Source organism: Alternaria arborescens, assembly GCF_004154835.1.
Source record: "Alternaria arborescens strain FERA 675 chromosome Unknown contig_31, whole genome shotgun sequence".
NCBI lineage: Eukaryota > Fungi > Ascomycota > Dothideomycetes > Pleosporales > Pleosporaceae > Alternaria > Alternaria arborescens.
This window is the reverse complement of record NW_021167886.1, coordinates 43,205-61,150: the sequence shown is the minus strand read 5'-3', so window position 1 is coordinate 61,150 and position 17,946 is coordinate 43,205. Positions and strand designations below refer to the sequence as shown.

At 51.5% G+C, this 17,946-nt stretch overlaps 7 protein-coding genes across 7 annotated transcripts; 4 read left to right on the top strand and 3 right to left on the bottom strand.

Annotated features, from left to right (window-relative positions):
* Positions 1–1,408: 1,408 nt before the first annotated feature.
* Positions 1,409–3,325, top strand: AA0111_g9969 (putative acyl-CoA synthetase; the record flags this gene model as incomplete). Its single annotated transcript, XM_028656587.1, has 4 exons — positions 1,409–1,847; positions 1,896–2,190; positions 2,237–2,943; positions 3,003–3,325. 4 exons carry the CDS (start codon positions 1,409–1,411, stop codon positions 3,323–3,325), a joined length of 1,764 nt encoding a protein of 587 aa, XP_028502351.1.
* Positions 3,326–3,905: 580 nt separating this feature from the next.
* On the top strand, positions 3,906–5,585 carry AA0111_g9968 (hypothetical protein; the record flags this gene model as incomplete). The annotated part of the gene is made up of 1 exon (XM_028656586.1): positions 3,906–5,585. The coding sequence occupies one exon, from the start codon at positions 3,906–3,908 to the stop codon at positions 5,583–5,585; it is 1,680 nt and encodes a 559-aa protein (XP_028502350.1).
* A 315-nt stretch (positions 5,586–5,900) lies between these two features.
* On the top strand, positions 5,901–7,072 carry AA0111_g9967 (hypothetical protein; the record flags this gene model as incomplete). Its single annotated transcript, XM_028656585.1, has 2 exons — positions 5,901–6,295; positions 6,403–7,072. 2 exons carry the CDS (start codon positions 5,901–5,903, stop codon positions 7,070–7,072), a joined length of 1,065 nt encoding a protein of 354 aa, XP_028502354.1.
* Positions 7,073–7,359: 287 nt separating this feature from the next.
* On the bottom strand, positions 7,360–9,217 carry AA0111_g9966 (hypothetical protein; the record flags this gene model as incomplete). Its single annotated transcript, XM_028656584.1, has 4 exons — positions 7,360–7,495; positions 7,546–8,754; positions 8,807–9,144; positions 9,191–9,217. The coding sequence occupies 4 exons, from the start codon at positions 9,215–9,217 to the stop codon at positions 7,360–7,362; spliced, it is 1,710 nt and encodes a 569-aa protein (XP_028502353.1).
* Positions 9,218–10,103: 886 nt separating this feature from the next.
* On the bottom strand, positions 10,104–12,057 carry AA0111_g9965 (hypothetical protein; the record flags this gene model as incomplete). The annotated part of the gene is made up of 2 exons (XM_028656583.1): positions 10,104–11,181; positions 11,261–12,057. The coding sequence occupies 2 exons, from the start codon at positions 12,055–12,057 to the stop codon at positions 10,104–10,106; spliced, it is 1,875 nt and encodes a 624-aa protein (XP_028502355.1).
* A 1,022-nt stretch (positions 12,058–13,079) lies between these two features.
* On the top strand, positions 13,080–14,985 carry AA0111_g9964 (hypothetical protein; the record flags this gene model as incomplete). Its single annotated transcript, XM_028656582.1, has 3 exons — positions 13,080–13,275; positions 13,325–14,280; positions 14,329–14,985. 3 exons carry the CDS (start codon positions 13,080–13,082, stop codon positions 14,983–14,985), a joined length of 1,809 nt encoding a protein of 602 aa, XP_028502408.1.
* An 860-nt stretch (positions 14,986–15,845) lies between these two features.
* AA0111_g9963 (Siderophore iron transporter) lies at positions 15,846–17,751 on the bottom strand (the record flags this gene model as incomplete). Its single annotated transcript, XM_028656581.1, has 3 exons — positions 15,846–16,792; positions 16,846–17,459; positions 17,519–17,751. 3 exons carry the CDS (start codon positions 17,749–17,751, stop codon positions 15,846–15,848), a joined length of 1,794 nt encoding a protein of 597 aa, XP_028502357.1.
* Between the last annotated feature and the right edge of the window lie 195 nt (positions 17,752–17,946).

Sequence of the window (17,946 nt, the reverse complement as noted above, 5' to 3'; positions counted from 1 at the left end):
AACATACCGCTAGTCATTAGACAGCTTCGGCATCGCTCTCGCAAGAACAATCGCTGCGTAGCGTTCTTCCGGTATGCTCGTATATCCCACGCTAACCGATGGCACGCACGTCACGAATGACATGACCTCGCACCCCAGCCGTCCAATGACGCCCGGAGCAACCCCGGCTCGTGTATGCAGGACGCGGATCTGATAATTAGCCGCACTCTTTTATCTGATCCGTCGTTGCATGGTGGGCGCCTAGTCTCTGCGCCCAGAAAGGGCGTGGAGTGTCAGTGCCTTCGTGCGACCTAAGGCGTATTCGATTGCGACTAGGATCGGTCACTTTGTGGAGATGCGTGTGTGGATGCAACACGTAACGGCGATGCAGCACTACGACTGGCGCAACCCTGGAAATAGTCCGCGGCATATCTTCTCGAATCAGATAGTACCGCTACGCGACGAGAAGAATTTTTATCAGATGCACCAGCATGACACCATGATGCCTGATGGGGCAGCTGCTACAAACCACGCAGCGGATGCAAGGAAATTTACGGGATAGTTATTGCCCAGGCGCTAGGATTCCTTCCCACCTCCACACCCATCTTGTCCCGACGCCTTACTCGCACTTCCATCTGATTAAATTTTCTTTTTGATCTGATAAAAAATTTGCAAGCCTGCATGAATGCTATGCACGCACCTCGTATACAACATACGACATGTGATGCACCGATGTCGCAGCAGCGTCGACCGGCTTTGATGGCCGGTTTAATCTTATCAGATCAAGATCGAACGCCCGACCCCTGTCGGCTAACTACCCTGACCATGGTGGCTTCGCCGCTTACTGTCATCGGTCCTGGGCTGTTCGTTCTCTACACTACGGCGACCAGCCAGTGCCGATCTTCTCCCGCTGTGAGCACAAAAATTATGCCAATCACTTGACGGTGTCTGCTAGACTGGCCATAGTACTGACCGCGGCGTTGCGCCTGGAAAGAGTAGGTAGAGCTACGCGTGGAGGCCCAGCAAGCCAGCCATGTCATGGCCTGTTTCGTTTCGATTCCAAAGGATGAGAGATGACCCACTAAGTACGTTTGCTCTCTATCTCCGGAAGACGGCAGGACTGGAGATCAAAGATGGCCTGGTCCTGCTGGTGCTTAAGCTTAGATCCGAGCCATCGGCGAAAGGCACCGTCATTATCGCTGTTGCTATCGCTATGGCCAGTGTTGGTACCTCGAAGATTCATCGTCAAGCGCTCGACTGTCTCTGGGTACTACTGTATACCGTTGCTTCGCTATCGTTTTCTTTCTACGCTTTTCATCATCTAAGTCGCCAATTTATACCTATTACCACAAGATAGTGTATCCATCGGGCGGCATATTGAATTCGTTCAGTAACTTTTCGACGTTGGATCGCAAGATCTGATAACGAGATGGCGGAATTGTATGATCAATCGCGGAATGACGCTTTACAACGTCTCAACCAAACACTACTCCAGATCGACCCATATATCCTACCTCCATATCCCAACCTCTCTATCGTCGCCGGGCCATTGGATCCGCCACTACTCCAGTTGACCCTGTCACAACTACTTCGGAAACAAGTCGATTGCTATCCGGAGAATGAAGCTGTTGTCATTCCCTGGACTGGCGCGCGGTGGACATACCAGCAGCTATGGGACGAGTCGAGCTTGCTAGCAAGAGCGTTGCTGAAAGAGGGTGTAAGACCAAGAGATAGGATAGGAATCATGAGCGGTAATTGCGAAAAGTATATTGCACTTTTCTTTGCATGCGCAAGGGTAGGGGGCATTTGTGTTACGCTTAACAACACGTATACGGCGACAGAGATGGAGTACGCGCTAAAACATACAAGTAAGTGTTCTTGACGGGTGGTATGAAAAACGAAACTGACCAAGGTAGAATGTAGAGTACTCTTCACAACACCCACGATCGCGCGCTTCGACAACGGACCATTACTGCACAAGCTCAGCCAACCCGATGTCGCGTCCACACTACCAGACCTCAAGACTGTATGTCTGATCCGCGGCCAACACGACAGCTTCATCAGCTACTCCTCCCTCATCGAAGAAGCCCAATATATCCCCGAGCACATCTTAGACATCTTCGACGGCATAATAAGTCCCTACGATGTCGCAAACCTCCAATTCACAAGTGGCAGCACCGGAAACCCAAAAGCTGCCATGTTGACACACCAGTAAGTGTCTCTTCTATTCAACCAATGCGCGTCTGACTTCGTTTAGCAATTTGATCAACAACTCGCGCTTCATAGGCGATCGCATGGATCTCACACCCAACGACACCCTTTGCTGCCCGCCGCCCCTCTTCCATTGCTTCGGTCTAACACTCGGTCTCCTCGCTTGCCTCACACACGGTGCCAAGATTGTCTTCCCAGCCGAATCCTTCGATCCCGTTGCTTGCATGCGGGCGATCGATGCAGAACGCTGCACAGCCCTACATGGTGTACCCGCCATGATGGAGTCTATAATGGATGTCCCACGGCCGGAGGGATGGACAAGTGATCTCAGAACGGGCATTGTGGCGGGCAGTCCAGTGCCAAAATGGCTCATGGAGCGCATGGTCAATGAGCTCAACATGTCGGACTTTACATCTTCGTATGGGCTCACGGAAGCGAGCCCTACAGTGTTCAACGCGCATACAAACGACTCGCTGCATGCGCGGTTGACTACTGTTGGAACAGTATTGCCTCATGCGCGGGTAAAAATAGTAGACCATCAGGATCGCATCGTACCGATCGGTGTTAGGGGCGAGCTCTGCGTCGCGGGATACCAAGTCTGTCGTGGATACTGGGAAAATGCTGAGAAGACGGCGGAACTTATCGTGCGCGATGAGTATGGCGAGCCGTGGCTACACACTGGTGACGAGGCAGTCTTGGACGTAGATGGATACTGTACCATCACCGGAAGGTTCAAGGATATCATCATCCGAGGTGGGAATTCCCCTACAATCAGTACATCTCCCATTACTTCTGTACTAACAGCATACCAGGAGGCGAAAACATCTACCCCCTAGAAATCGAAGAACGTCTCGTCGCACACCCATCCATCACCCGCGCCATCGTCGTCGGCGTCTCACATCCCCGTTACGTCGAGGTACCTGCTGCCTTCCTCTCACACGAGCTGAATACAGACAAGCCAGATTTAGCAGAAGTGCAGGCATGGGTACGGAAAGTACTCGGCAGACACAAAGCTCCTGTACACATCTTCTGGCTAGGAGAGGACTGTGACGCTGAAGTGCCGTTGACAGGTAGTGGTAAGATCAAAAAGTTTGTGTTAAGAGACGTTGCAGAGAGTTTGTTGAAAGGGCGATGATCACGAGGTCAGAATGTCACGTGCAGACGCGGCACGGTCGAAAATTAGCGTGTCAAACTTCAGCGCCCGCGGACAAGCTTTATCTGTTTTATCGCAACACCTTCATCGTTCTTGTATCAATTACGTCTTTGTTGATCCCGCATATCACTACGATGTCTCCATATCCTCTTGACCCTCTACCTGCCCACTGCAAGACGTGCCTGTCTTCGGACACTTGATGTTCCTCGGAGGACGCAAAGCACACGTCATGGCATCGTCAAAGCTACATCGCCAATGCTTCCTTCTGGCTCACGCGACGCGGTCAGCCAATGATTTTCCGGCTATTACATCAAACCGTCATGATTATCGACTTACAGGAATATACAGCACCATGGACCTCCACGTGCTCACTACCTACGCCTCTCCTCCCACCTGTCGTTAAGAAATGTCGTTGTCTGCCCCTCGTCTCCTTCATTCCAGTTTCCTACGAACCACCACTCGTGTATCCACGATACGTCTAGCTTCATATAGCAGACTTGCACCCCGCCTACAGCAAGTGCCGAACTACCAATTTGCGAGACAGCGAGCGAATATGGCGACCATGAGCCGTGACGCGTCAGTAGCTACGGCCAAGACATCAGATCCAAAACACTTCATGTATACCAGTGGAGAGACTGATCCGGTATGGATTCATCACCTGCCTTACAAGAACATTCCCAAGTTCCCCAAGCTTGACAAGGACCTTGAGACAGACGTCTGCATTGTTGGCGCCGGTATCTCTGGCGTCTCAGTGGCCTACGAGCTAGTAACTCGTGGGCTGAACGTCGTCTTGATCGAGGGCCGTGAGGTACTGTCAGGTGAAACTGGACGTACGAGCGGTCATCTCGCGAATGATCTTGACGATGGTTACACAGCGATCGCGAAGAAGCACGGAGACAATGGCGCAAAAGCTGCTGCAGAATCGCATACTTGGGCGTTGAACCGCGTCGGCGAGATCTCAAAGAAGCTGGGCATTGAGTGCGAGTACCGCCATCTTCCCGGCTACGACTTCTCTCAATACCCAAAGGACTCGAAAGACCATGCGAGCGACATCAAGGAATTGATTGAGGACGGCAACAAGGCGAAGGAGCTTGGCATTGTAACGGAATACAAGGAGGGGTTCAAGCTCAAGGGCTGGGAGGGCAGCATCGATCAGAGCGACGCTGTCATCTACCCTCAGCAGGCGACGTTCCACCCCACCAAGTACGTCGTCGGTGTTCTCGACTTCCTCAAGCAGCAGCCCAACTTCTCGTGTTACACAAACACTCGATGCATTGATGTGCAAGAGAAGGGTATAGAGATCATGGGCCTTGGCCACAAAGACGTATACGTTAAGACCGCCGACGGAAACACGATCAAGTGTGCCGACGCCGTCGAAGCAACCTGCGTCCCACTACAGAAGCTATCCGTCATCGCCGAGGAGGAGTACTATCGTACCTACTGCATCGCCATCCGCGTACCCAAGGGCTCAGTCGAAGACGCTCTCTTCTACGATTCGGCCGAAATCTACAAGTACGTCCGCCTCACTGAGTGCGACTCAAACGACGACTACATGGTCGTAGGAGGCGGCGACCACAAAGTCGGCCAAGCTGACACTGTCGCTCCCTTGAGAGAACTCGAAGAATGGACCCGCGCCCGCTTCCCGCAAGCAACCACAATCGACTACAAGTGGAGCGGTCAGGTCTTCGAGCCAGTCGATCACATGGCCTTCATCGGCAAGAACCAAGGCAACAAACACATCTACATAATTACCGGTGACTCGGGCAACGGTCTCACTCATGGCGTCCTGGCGGGTAAACTTATCGCGGATTCCATCACCGAGCAACCCAACGACTGGATCTCGGCTTACGATCCCAAGCGTCTTGCTTCCATTGCAAAATCTGCTACCAGTATGATAAGCCACGACCTGCAAATTAACGCACAGTACAAGCGCTTCGCCCAGTCGGATATCAAGGATATCGAAGATCTTGTACCTGGCGAGGGTGGTGTTCTCAACACCAATCCTACGAAGCCTCTGGCTGTATACAAGGATGAGGGCAGTCAGATACACAAATTCTCAGCGCTGTGCCCGCATCTCAAGGGTGTGGTATGCTGGAATACTACGGAAAAGAGTTGGGATTGCCCAGTGCATGGATCAAGGTTTAGCAAGGACGGTGTGCAGCTTTGTGGACCGTCGAAGATGGGTCTGGAGCCTGCGGATGATAGTGGGAAGATGATGCAGGAAAAGGCTCTCAAGGTTTAAACGCGGCATGCTGGTGGTGTTGAATCGTTGCAAAGTAGTACAATGATCATGCAAAAAAACAACAAACTCGATCCCCTCATCAGCTGCTCCCCCAGACTACACTCACTTCCTGTCGTGCTGACCACAAGTAACAATTGACATTTTCCACTTTCACTTTCACCCTCATAACCATTGCATCCTCCCACAATCACGTCATCATAATATCTCACTCTCAACTACGCAGAGAACTTGCTAATCTAAGTCCATCCTACCACGCTGACCCTAAACCTACTTACATAAACGACTCCATTTTCACCCCCCTCTAACCGACCTCAAATGGCGACATCCACCCCCAATCGCCGTACCTCCCAACGCCCTGCCCGCGCCCAAAGTATCCAAAGCATACAATCTGACTCGTCCTTCACCACACCGCGTCCAACACCACGTCCACCACCACAGCGACTCGGTCGCGGCGTCCGCGCTAACAGTATCGTCATTGAAATTGCCTCACCTTCCGTAGCAGACACCACAAACGAGATAGACGAGAAGAAATCTGTAGTCAGACTACTACCAGCGCATTATCTTCTCCCACCGACGCACCCCAGCCCGTACGAGGGAAGCTTAGAAAGGAGTTTAGATGCTATCCAAGACTGGGGACGTCTCCACATGTCCGCCAACGGGGTTACGCAAGGCAAGTTACCGTCCCTCGTCTGCTACGAACTATATGCGAGGTGAGTACTAACTCTGGTCAATTGAACTCTTCAGGCATGCAAAACCTCATCGACACGCTCCTCAAGCCAGTGGATACGAAAACAAATTGGTGTGTAGTAGTCCATAGCATCCGCGATGGCCCACCCGAACATAGGCGTGACATGATCGAAGAGCTGCTCTTCCTACTCACGCGCACCCTTCTACCAGAGCAGATCGTTGAGAACAGAGGGCTGATGGCGCGCCTTTACAATGCGAAGAAACAGCTCGCCATGCGCCTGGCACTGCGGTACGATATGTTAAGGGAATGGAAGATGGAAGCTGGGACGTATCATCGTGACCAAGCGGTCACTGTAGCATCGGAACCACCGGCGGAGCGAGTTAAATCGCCAGCGCTTGCGGCTGTGAGCGAGGATGTGAGAAGAAGATTTCCATTCCGACGTCCTCTCCTGCCGAACATCATACCCACCTTGATCGCGGCTCCACCCGGCGGCTTCACGACACATGGCGTACGCGAGCGAATGAAACACCACGTCACGGACTTAGACGCCTACCTTTTATTGGGGGACGAAGAGGTGGCAGGGTGGAGTGGCTTGAAGCTATCGACTACAGTAATCCAAGTTCTTCTGCACTGGCAGTGGTTGAGGCAAAACAATGCAGTGCTAGATGAGATGGAGGTCCACGGATGGGAGGACTTGGAAGGCAAGGCGGATGAGTCAGAGTGGATTGCTGAGGATGTGAAGAGAAATATTGTGGGTGGAGGAAAGAGGGAGAGGGCAGTGGTTCGAGAGGAGGAATGATGAAATGAGGGTTGAAAAAGGTAGGTTGGTGCGTCTAGACCGAGAACGACTCCACACCCGACAAAAAAAAAACGAGAAAATCACCCACGATATCGTCCACCACAACCACGGCGACCAGACCTGGACAGACGCAAAAAGTTGGACTTGCAGGGAATCGAACCCTGGACCACTCCCATGCTAAGGGAGTATTATACCACTAAACCACAAGCCCGATTTTGCTCTTGTGAAGAAGCTATGTATATTTGTAATATATTTTGAGAGAACTGAAGATAGGATGACGCACCCCACTACAGACCGCCTTGTCGGTGTACGCTGCTGTTCTTGCTCCAGCGACGGAACGTCTTGCCTTTCTTCCAGAACAGTATACCGAATAAGCACCACAGCGTGATCAGAGCCGCGTTCGTCATGATGGGTGAGATAAATCTAGTCTCGTTAATAGTGATCGGTTGCATGTAGAAAACGGTAAAACTTACCCAGCCTCCTCACTCCAAGGCGTAATGAACTTGCCAAAGCCATAGCCCCAAACATTCTTGTTGACAGTAACAGCGACCATCAAAGACCCAGCTACAGGCTTGTAGGAGTCGATGGCATATGTACTGACGATACCGGGTAGAGCTGCGACTTGGATTCCAGCACAGGTATACCCGATAATGATGATGGCCTCCCAGGACCACTTGCGCTCGTAGCCTATGGCGACGACGATGTTACCTATAAGCATTATGATGACATAGGGTATCATGGCCGGCAAGCGCATCTCAGGCTCGCGAATCCCGTTGTTCTTCCTGGTACTTCTCGCAGATACCCAATCGCTCAGCGGACCAGCTGTGAATAGTCCGATGAAGGCGCCGACCATAACAGCGAAGTTGGTGAATCCGACAGTCATAGGCTTGAAGTTGTACGGTGGCAAGGAGAGGACTTGACTCTGTGTAAGGTTGATTGTGAGAAAGCTGGAGCATGACCAACTGACAACAAAAGCGGCGAATTCGACAATGGGGAAGGCGAACAACTTCCAAGGAATCCAAAGGTCGAGAAAGATGGAACGGAACGGGTGGGCGTTCGATTGGAACATCTTCCATTGCCATTTGCCAGGCTTGCCACGTCCCAGGAAGGGATCGCGCTGTGCAGTCTCGGACATCTCCAGGCCGGCAGTACTAGGAAGAACAGAGTTGGCGGTGTTGATGTGTTGGATTTGACTTGTCTCTTTCTCAGAATCAGAGTTGTTGACTTCTTCCTTGGTGGTCGCTTTCGTCTTCTCTTCGAGCGAGTTGGCTTGCTTCTGCCCAACGTGCTCGGGTAAAGCACGCTTGAACCTTGTTTCAGGGAACATGAACACTACCATCAGGAACGAGAGGACCAGAATGCCAGTGTTGAGCCACCAGAAGCTGCGCCAGCCGACTGTTTCGGTCATGGATCCTGACACAATAGGACCGACCATGAGCGAGCCCATGTACACGACCCAGTACAGAGTGTTCCACTTTCCGCGGTCATGCAAGAAAAAGACGTCGGCGATGACTTCTGGCATTATAGTCTCAGCAGGTCCAGCACCGATACCATTAACGATGCAGGCGCCCATGAAGGAGTTGTAGGAGTTGGACTTGGCACGCCATATTGATGTACCAATGTTGATAAGCTGGGACGCAAGATAGACGGGGCGACGACCGAAAGATGTGCTGATCGGTACCCTAGGGATTGCTTGTCAGCCTTGAGTCTGGATGATACAATGTTCGTACTCACCAGATGAAATTGCTAAATCCGAGTACCAGGATACACACGCCAGTGAATTGCACTGCTCCCGCAAGATCGGTCTCGAAAGCTTCGATGAGTGCGGGAAACATAGGTGCAAGAGCTAACGGACCAAATCCTTGCGTAAACGTGACCATAGATGCTGAGATGATACATGCTAGCTTCCACCCAGTGCTCCAGTTCAGTGGATCATTTGGATCATCACTAGGTTGTGGAACGAGGACCTCGCGATGTGTACCCTTGACGAAGTGATGTGAGCCAACATCTGTCATAACCTCCGTGCCAGGAAGGATCTCCGTGTGAAGCTCCTCTTCGAGCTGTCGGCGTTCCTGCATTCCTTAGTACTGTCAAATGAAGATCAAGACGGAACCTTACATCTTCATTGTAGTCGTGAGCATTCATGGTGAGTTAAGCAACTACTCTGCGAGAGTAGCGAGGATGGTGGTCAGTTCCAGAACGCGGCGGAGTATATATGTCGTCTGCAATAGCCGAAACCGCGCAACCCAAAGCTCTCGAACTGCGTACTGATGCTGCTACAACGTGACTTCTCACCTCATTCCGAGGTAGAGCTCAGCGGTGGCTTGTTATCAAGCGTCGAAAGTCGGTAGAATAGCGCCGCGAGCGGACACGATAGTTCGGCAATTGTAGTCGGAGTCGTTTTCAAAGTGAAGAGCTGGTGTATACACAGCAATAGGGCCGACGCGTGGCTGAGCAGCTAAGTATTTATGAGAAAGCTTGACACCCAGCCGCCAGGTTCTCCGCATCCTTTACACTTGGTGGTCGGTTGTGCCGTCTCATCCTTTGTAGCTAATCATCGACGGCTCATATCAGCGGATGCTGTCCATTCAGGAGCCTCGTATATGTGATAGCCTGATTTTAGCCCCAGCACATCGATACATACCCATGCTCGCAGCTCTGCACGGTTGGTGTTCCTACCCCGGATTCAGGATCGAGCGGAGGCGGATGAATTGTGCGGCAAATGAGCTGTACAGTCGCAGTTCATTCAGCCATGCTGACCAGGATTAGTTGAGATTGAGCTGACCGCACGGATACTTGATCAAATGAGTGATGGTACGATCATGGTGAGTGAGGTTTGAGCGACTTGTGTAACTGCCGAGCCGCGCTATCTCGCGCTACGTCATTAGTGTGATGCGGGGAAAACAGGGGAAGGCGCCACAAAAGGACCAGATCCAACAAGATCGTAGAGCTTACGACACCAGCATTAGCGGTCGGGCGTTGCGATGTCCACCCTGGTAAGATACTATATAATGTGATATTAAGGCACAATTTAGTCATTATGCCACAGTTGCCTCAGAAAACCCTTATGGTTACTGTCATGCCTGCTTGCTGTTGCATGAGGCCACCATTGCTGTCTGCTTTCCGATAAAGCCTCGCTCACAACTTCACACTTAGCATCCATTACACCTTGCTCGCGCAAACGAATATTGTAATCTAGGATACGTTCACAGTCCTTCCAGATCCGCGCACGGTTTCGCATGCCCGGTATTGGGGTCGTATCAGGATTGGATAGGCGCCACAAACGTGCCCAGTCCAGATCATGTCCTATTTGTTTCCCACCTAAAGGTAGACGACAGATCCATTCTGTTACGCCGTCGCGGAATGTTCGCCATTCTTTAAGCAAGAGCTCTGCTCTTGCCCTATATGGAGCAAGGATGGCCTCACGACGTGATGAATTGGATGTCTTGACAGCATTTCCAAAACATTCCATTGCTGGGTCTTCTTCTATGATCTGCGCCCAGAGCGCATTCTCTTGTTCCTCAGTTTCAAGATCGTATGGCAGGCCAGGAACGAGGCCAGGGGGGTTGCAGGGATCCCATGACACTGGCCAGTCTGGTGAGTTTGGGTATCGTTCGGCTTCGAACACTTCCCACAACCAGCCCATGTGTTCAACGGCAAGAGCTCTGAAAAACGATTGTGTATGGCAGCGGAGTTTGCGGGAAGTAGCTGCCACTGCACTTAACTCGTATTCCCCGAGGAAGGATATGATATGGTCGATAAGCTCGGCTGGTAGCTCAAGAAGGCGTGCTTGGGAGTTTTGAACCGTACGTTCAAGTGTGCTGGAGGTAAAGCAACTTTCTACTAAACCGCAGAACTCCGGAATCTCTACGGGATTTGCAGCCAACCACTCATCGCCCGGCTGATGGCACCATGGATTGCCATCATCGTGTCGCCCTTGAGCTACCTCTGGACGGTGAAGCACATCATCTCTGGTAAGGTTGTATGACTCTGGATAGGACTGCATCTCCCGCCAATGCCAGATTCCGTCCAAGTCGACGGTAGGATGCCTTTGCAAACATATCAAGGCAATACGAATGCACAGGCAACGGCCGCCATCCATCAGAGTTCTGGATTAGTGTTAAAAGTTGGAGCAAACAGTTAAGCAGGAAGCATATCTCACATACGTTGCATCCGTCATTTATATACAGGGTCCAGCAGTCTACCTTATCCACACCATAGCGGGGCGGGTAGACGTAAGGAGCCACAGGCGACAAGTAGGACTCGTTTGATTCGCCGGACAAGACGAAAGAACTGCCACGTTCGAAGATATTATCGCTCTCATCGGCTTGCCAGTTCGGTGGCTTGGCCAACAGAAATCTATGGTTACGGCAGCCCTTCATTTGTTCTACGCTCAGAAAATGACCGTTGATGCCTTGGAGACTTTGACAAGAAGGTGCCGCGATATGTTCCAAGGGCAGTCTATACGAGCCGCATGCTTGTTTTGGTAGAAGGTCTCCAAGGTACCGCGGCCCCTCCCACTCTCTGGTATATATGTAACCGTTGCGCAACGTACCGTGCGGAAGATGTCTTGGCTGTGGAGGCGCATGCAGCTCACGCAAGGCGCTGCGTATGTTGTTATCAGTGTCCTCGCCATCTGCATTTTCGTCATCGCTTTGCGATGTGTCTGACGATTCCACGTCACAATCGGCTTCGCTGTCATATTCCAGCATTTCCCCTTCCGCGTCCTCATAATCTTCCGGTAGCCATTCGCCGTCCTCATCGTCTTCATCTGGCCAAAGAGGGCCGCCAAAGATTGCGTTCTTGATATCTTTGTCAAGGCTAGCTGGAGTTCGATCTAGGGTGGTACATTGTTCGCATTGTCGATCTGGGACAGCATTTCCATAAATGTCTCGGAACTCGTCAAAGCCCACATAACTGTGACCTTCATAATTCCAGGCCGCGTCGGGAGGGTCTTCCGGAGTCCGAATTCGTGCTATGGACATGGCCACTGTGCATATCTGGCAATGATAGGAAGCCATGCTCGCTGGAATCGATAGCTAGTTGAGCGGAGATCTCGGCATGAGTCAGTTTTTGGCTTATACCCTACAAGACTTGCACCAAAGCAGGACAGCCAAAGTGCACTCAAGCACCTGTTGGAGGAGAACGGCAGGCTGTTTAGAGGACTGAATCAGAAATACAGATGCGATAGGGATAGAGCGGAAGAAGCTTGCCATGTCATTGGAAGGCGCTAGTCCATGCTTGTGACGCCTACGGTGGGGTATGCAAGCTGCCCCGCACCATAAAGCTAAGGAAATATCACAAGAACGTACGCCCAAGATGGAAGCAATGAGCAGTCGCGTCGACTGCAGACAGCTTTGTTATCATCGAGGATATTAATGCAATGAATTGTCTTCTTTTCATCAATCAGATCATCCGAATTAGTCCATCGGCTAGGATATCTCGCTTTCACCGAGAAGAGCCGGGTTCGATTCCCGGATTCGGAAATCATCTTTTTGCTTTTCTTTTGCCCTCAGGTGGGTGAGAGTGGTGAATCTCTTGGTGGCAGTGGCACCTGGTCGACCTCTTTTTTGAAACCTATCTAGGTGTGGTGCTCATCGCTACTACCTGCGGGCTTTGGTGACGTTACAAAAGTCGTCTTCATCTTCTCTTTGTGCTATTGCTATGTGACAATAGTAATGTGTACACACGGACCGAGTGATGCACTCGAATACAGGATATCGCGTCTGGAAGCGCCGGAAGTTTCTCAATTGTGTAGATTTGGCGGGGTTAATTCGATGACTGCAGATATTGTACTCTAATGCAGACTCTAGTACATGCAGTACGCAGTCTGTGGTTACACAGCATTGGGTGACGAGCAATCGATGGTCAGTGTAGAAGTTACTGGGTATGTTGTTTTATGTCTGCAGCTCGCCTTCCACGTGAACGCGCGCTTGAACGCCGCGGAGGACGCGCCTAAACACACTACTACTCCCACACCACCACCATCAACTGTCGCGTCGCATTAATGGCAAGGCTCTCGACACCAGCCACCAAGTCCAAGACACCAAAACCGTCCGCAGGTAACAATGGTCAGCATGCGCCGTCTCCTGCGCACGAGGCAGCATTGAGGACTCTACCACGACAAGAACTACACCGGCCGACGAAGCAAGCGTCCTACGAGCTTGCCAACCACGCCAAAGCCTATCTTGAGGGTGGCCAATGTATATGAGACCAACGACTTCTGTACTATCAAGCTTACACTAACTGTAGACGCCAGCGGTTATGACTTCCTCTACAGCCTACTCGCAGCTGGCACCAGCATCTCGACGCCCGCAAAGCCATACATAGGCTTTCTCGCACCGCCTGCATACATCGCATTCGCCTCTTCCACAGTCGTCGATCCCAAATTCACAACCAAAGCGCAATCACAAGACGCTGTCAAAGGCTCCAATGCTGCGCTGCGATATTTGCAATGCTTACGCACGACGATAGACGGTCCCGCATACCCAACTATAAAGAAAGCCTTCACGTTCCCAGACGAGCGCAACAGAAGACGTGCGCCGGCCAAAAGAACAGATGCCAGCTCATCGCCAGAGCCGGCTGGCGACATCGAGCGAATAGCGGGCGAGGCTGCGAATCAGAAGAGCCTGTGGTATCGCGCAGACGACTTCTGGCATATCGTAGGATGGTCATTCAACTGCGCAATAATACACAAGAAACGGTGGAGTCGGTGGAAGCTATGGCTGGCGAATATGGTCGACTTTCTAGAAACAGATTGGGATGTCTGCGTCAAGCAAAGCAAGCTGCTAGACGGGACGATCGATACGGCAGCCCTACAACAGAGTCTAGTCTGGCACTACATTATCGGACATGAGGGAGCTTCAATGAACCGCTCCAGGAGGCGCCGAATGGTCAAGGCTATACTTGCGACGGCCACATCCGAGTCGCTCAAAGAGTATCCGGAGATATGGGACAAGGAGACAGTAGAGCTGAGACGTAAGAAGGATGAAGGTCAGCCTGTGCGGGACATTGACTTTGAGACTGGGGAGCTGGCCGACTATGGCAGCGATGAAGACATGCAGGACGCACCGGAAGACAGCGACAGTGAGAGCACAGATGGCATCGTTGTGGACACCAGCGGACTGGCCGCAAGAAACACACGCGAAGCCATAGAGCACCTTGGCGGGCAAGACGCGATTGAGCTGCGCCAGCGTCTCATAGCACTTGTACGTATCTCCCTACTCCAGCATGCACACCATCTGACAAACCTTCAGCTTGTCCACGTAGCCGAAGCCTTACCAGCCCACTTCACACCCCTCTTCGACCTCTGCGACACCATCCTCGAAGACTTCAACGCTCTCCCGACCGTCACATTCCAAGTCCTGTTATCCACAATGAAGCTACCGCATAAGATTCGTCTTGCCTTTACCGTCAACCTCCTCCATCCCCTGATCACAGGCAAGCCACCCAACTACTTCATCCGCCAGCCCACACAAGAGGACTTTGAAGAGATACTTTTACCCTTGCGAGGGACGACAAAGAGCTTTGCGGCAAACGCCAAGATCTCTTTGATTCTAGAACAGATAGTGCTGCGCACGATGGAACAGCAACTCCTCAAGCCCACGGACGCTCTGAGGGAAGCTATGGAGTCTGGTATCGATGCGCGGAACAAGGTGCTTGGGACGGGCAAGGGCAAGAGAGGGAACGCTGAAGAGGAGAATATAGCTAAGAAGCTCTTGCACACGTCTTCTGAGAGGCTGTTGGGGTTGCTCGAGGTGCTCGAGATGCAACATGGGAAGAAGCCACAGCCCATGCAAGGTAATAAGCGCAGAGGCGGTGGGGAGAGAGACTTGATGGTTTCCTTTGGCTCGAATTTGTCGTCGCTTTCGAGTCCGCCTTCTTCAACTGAGAACGATACTGATGCTGAATGAGCTTGTGAATTAGTATTCTTTGTTTGTCTGGATTGGAGGTAACGACTGAATTAGAAGGGCTTATAGATGACTAACGCCCTGGATTGTAAGGGTGCCGCGATTTCTGTTCACTGCGGCGTTCATCCAGTCTTACATAGTGGCAACTATCCCTCTACCTATCCCTTTCTCGTCAGATGTACGGATTTTGCTCTGGCCCGTGGCTAAGCCGACACTATGACGCAGTGTCGTACCCAGAAGACTTTCTCCATGGTCAGTCTCTTTACGAAGCTAGAAGATCAGTGTCGCATCAACTTCGAATTCTGAATAAAGGTCGCCAACGTCAGAGTGTTCAGAAGTCAGTCAGAAGAGACATCGCTCTGGTACCGCAGCTTCAACCTTCTACTTGTTTTGTCTCAAAGAAGTTCGATTCATGTTATATGTTCGGGCCACCACTTCATATATACATGCGGATCCGTCGCTTGTGGTCGGATGAATAGCGCACGGAGGTTGTTTCGTGTCAGACCATGTTTGTGGACTAGTCTTCCTTTACATCAGTGTGGGAGAAATCGAGATGTATACTTCATGTTGACAGTTTCTGCTCATGTTAAGAATAGTACGCGGGTCAAGTGTGAGGAAGGGGTTAGTCCTAGTAAGGCGGTCCGACTTCGAGGAATAGACCAGGCGCTACAGCAATGACATCTTTTGCGTGGTGACAAGCACAAGAAATCACGATATGACAACGAGTTTGAAAGTGTGAAACGACAGTATTATTTTAAATCATCTTAGCGATGAGGGTATCATGAACGACGAGTTAGAGAGTTCGACCGACGCTTCTTGCAAGAGTTGCACTGAGCATCTCACAGAACCAACAAGGCAACCGCCTAGAAGACGGTACCCTTGGTCTGCTTGCCCTCCTCTTTCTCGAGCTTCTTGACGTTGGTGTTCTTCCAAACCCATATACAAGCTAAGCACAGTGGCACAAAGCAAGCACCCGTGATGACCATCTTCCGCTGTACATCAGCATAAGCACCAACAACAGCATCACGCTCCGGTGTACCATCAGCAAACGAACTCTGGATTGTGATGTCGCCGAAGATGGTCCTGTAGTCCGCCTTGCTGGACTCGGGCAGACGCTGGAGTAATTGTTCAGGAAGAATATTGTTCCACATGGCGCCAGCGATGGCGTACCCAATGGAAGAACCGAAACTACCGAAAAGACCCCAAATTGCGTTGACGACGGCGATTTCCTGATGAGTGACGGGAACCATGACGGCGAGTTGACCGCAGGTGACGAAAAAGGCCGTTCCGAGGCCAACAAGGATTTGAGTGAAAGCAAGGACACCGGGGTTGGTAGATGGGTTTCGGAAGGGAATCAACAGAGCGGTACCAAGCAGGACGATCGGTACACCAGTGGCGGCCGTCCACTTGAAGTTACCAGAGTAGTGAATCCACCACGCGATAAGTGGGCCAAATGTGGAAGAAGTGAGCGAGAAGGCGTTGAGAATGTATCCAGCGTTTGTAATGGTTTGCCTGTGTACGACAATCAGGTAAGAGTAAAAGTATCCGTTCCAGCAAAAGACAGAAAGAAACATGGCGCCATAAAGCAGGCAAGAGCCAATGATGGTGGGATTTCGGAGGTAATGCCAGGGCAGGAACTGGAACGGTGCGAATTTTGCCTCCCAGATGTAGAAGACAGGGAAGAGGCAGAGACCGAGGACGATGCAGGCGATGATGTAAGGGGTCTTCCAGCCTTGCGGAGCGTAGGTGACGAGGCTGAAAGGCAGCACAAAGAGGCACCATGCGCACATGAGGAGGATGATACCAAAGACTAGACGGTGTGTTAGCGGATGTGCATGTCGATCCTGGCTCAGTCTGACTTACTGTCGAACTGCACAAAGTAGAACCACAGTGATTGGAAGATATTGCGATCCGATGAGACCTGCTTGATCAAGCCAGCCTTCTTGGCCCTGCGGTACATGACTATCATCAAGATCATCGCCGGAAGGGAGATGCCACAGAAGATGATGATGAAGGCACCGTATCCCCAACGCCAGTTAGGACTGAACCAAAAGTTCTCAGCGATCCTAGGTCCAGCAAATGTAGCTGCAATGCGAGGGGTTCCGTTGATAGTGAAGATGATCATGCGATTCTTCAGCGTGGTGATATCGGCAGCCATGATGTCGCAAACAAACAGAACACCGATGTGACCCGCCCAGTAGAGAATGTGACCAGCGAAGTATGTTTGTACATTGAGGCAGGCAGCTTTCATAGCCATACCGACGACAATGATGATGAGCATCGTGAAGAAACCCTCAACACGACCGAAAACATCGATGACCTTGGCGATAACGAGAGGGATGCATCCACTGAGCGCAGTCGCCATGATGCTCATGACAGTAAGGAGACCGTGTTTGCCGAATGTCGAAGTGACGAAAGCCCCGAGCGATGAGTCCATTGCGTTCTGTAGAAAAGCGACAAATTCGATAAGGTACAAGCTATACGAATAGGTCAGTCTTTGATCCTCACCAATTTGAATCCTGATGTTGCAATTTACAAGACAAACATGGTAATCAGGGTCTTCTTGTCCCAGATCTCTGTGATTGCGCGTACACGCTGAACACCGTTTTGGAAGGTTTCCGACTCGACAGACTTGGTCTCGGCATCGCTGCCAGCCTCGCGGGCGTGTGTATTGACACCCGTCTCATTCTTCTCCATATCGACAGTCAGTGAAGGGCGTCCGAGACCCTCTACGGGCCGCACCACATCGGTTGCGAGCAAGTTCGACATGACAAGACAAGGATGCCGAAGAAATGCCGGGTAAGGCAGGGTATGAAATTGGGACGCAGATGGGTGACGATCGCAACATAGGCAGTCCTTCCATTCTTAAGTATCCCCACGGCCCACTCTCCGAGAACCGGACAGGGAATGTAAGCTCAGTTACAGCGTATGAAAATTTTGCCATGTGTATCCCACCCGGCACCC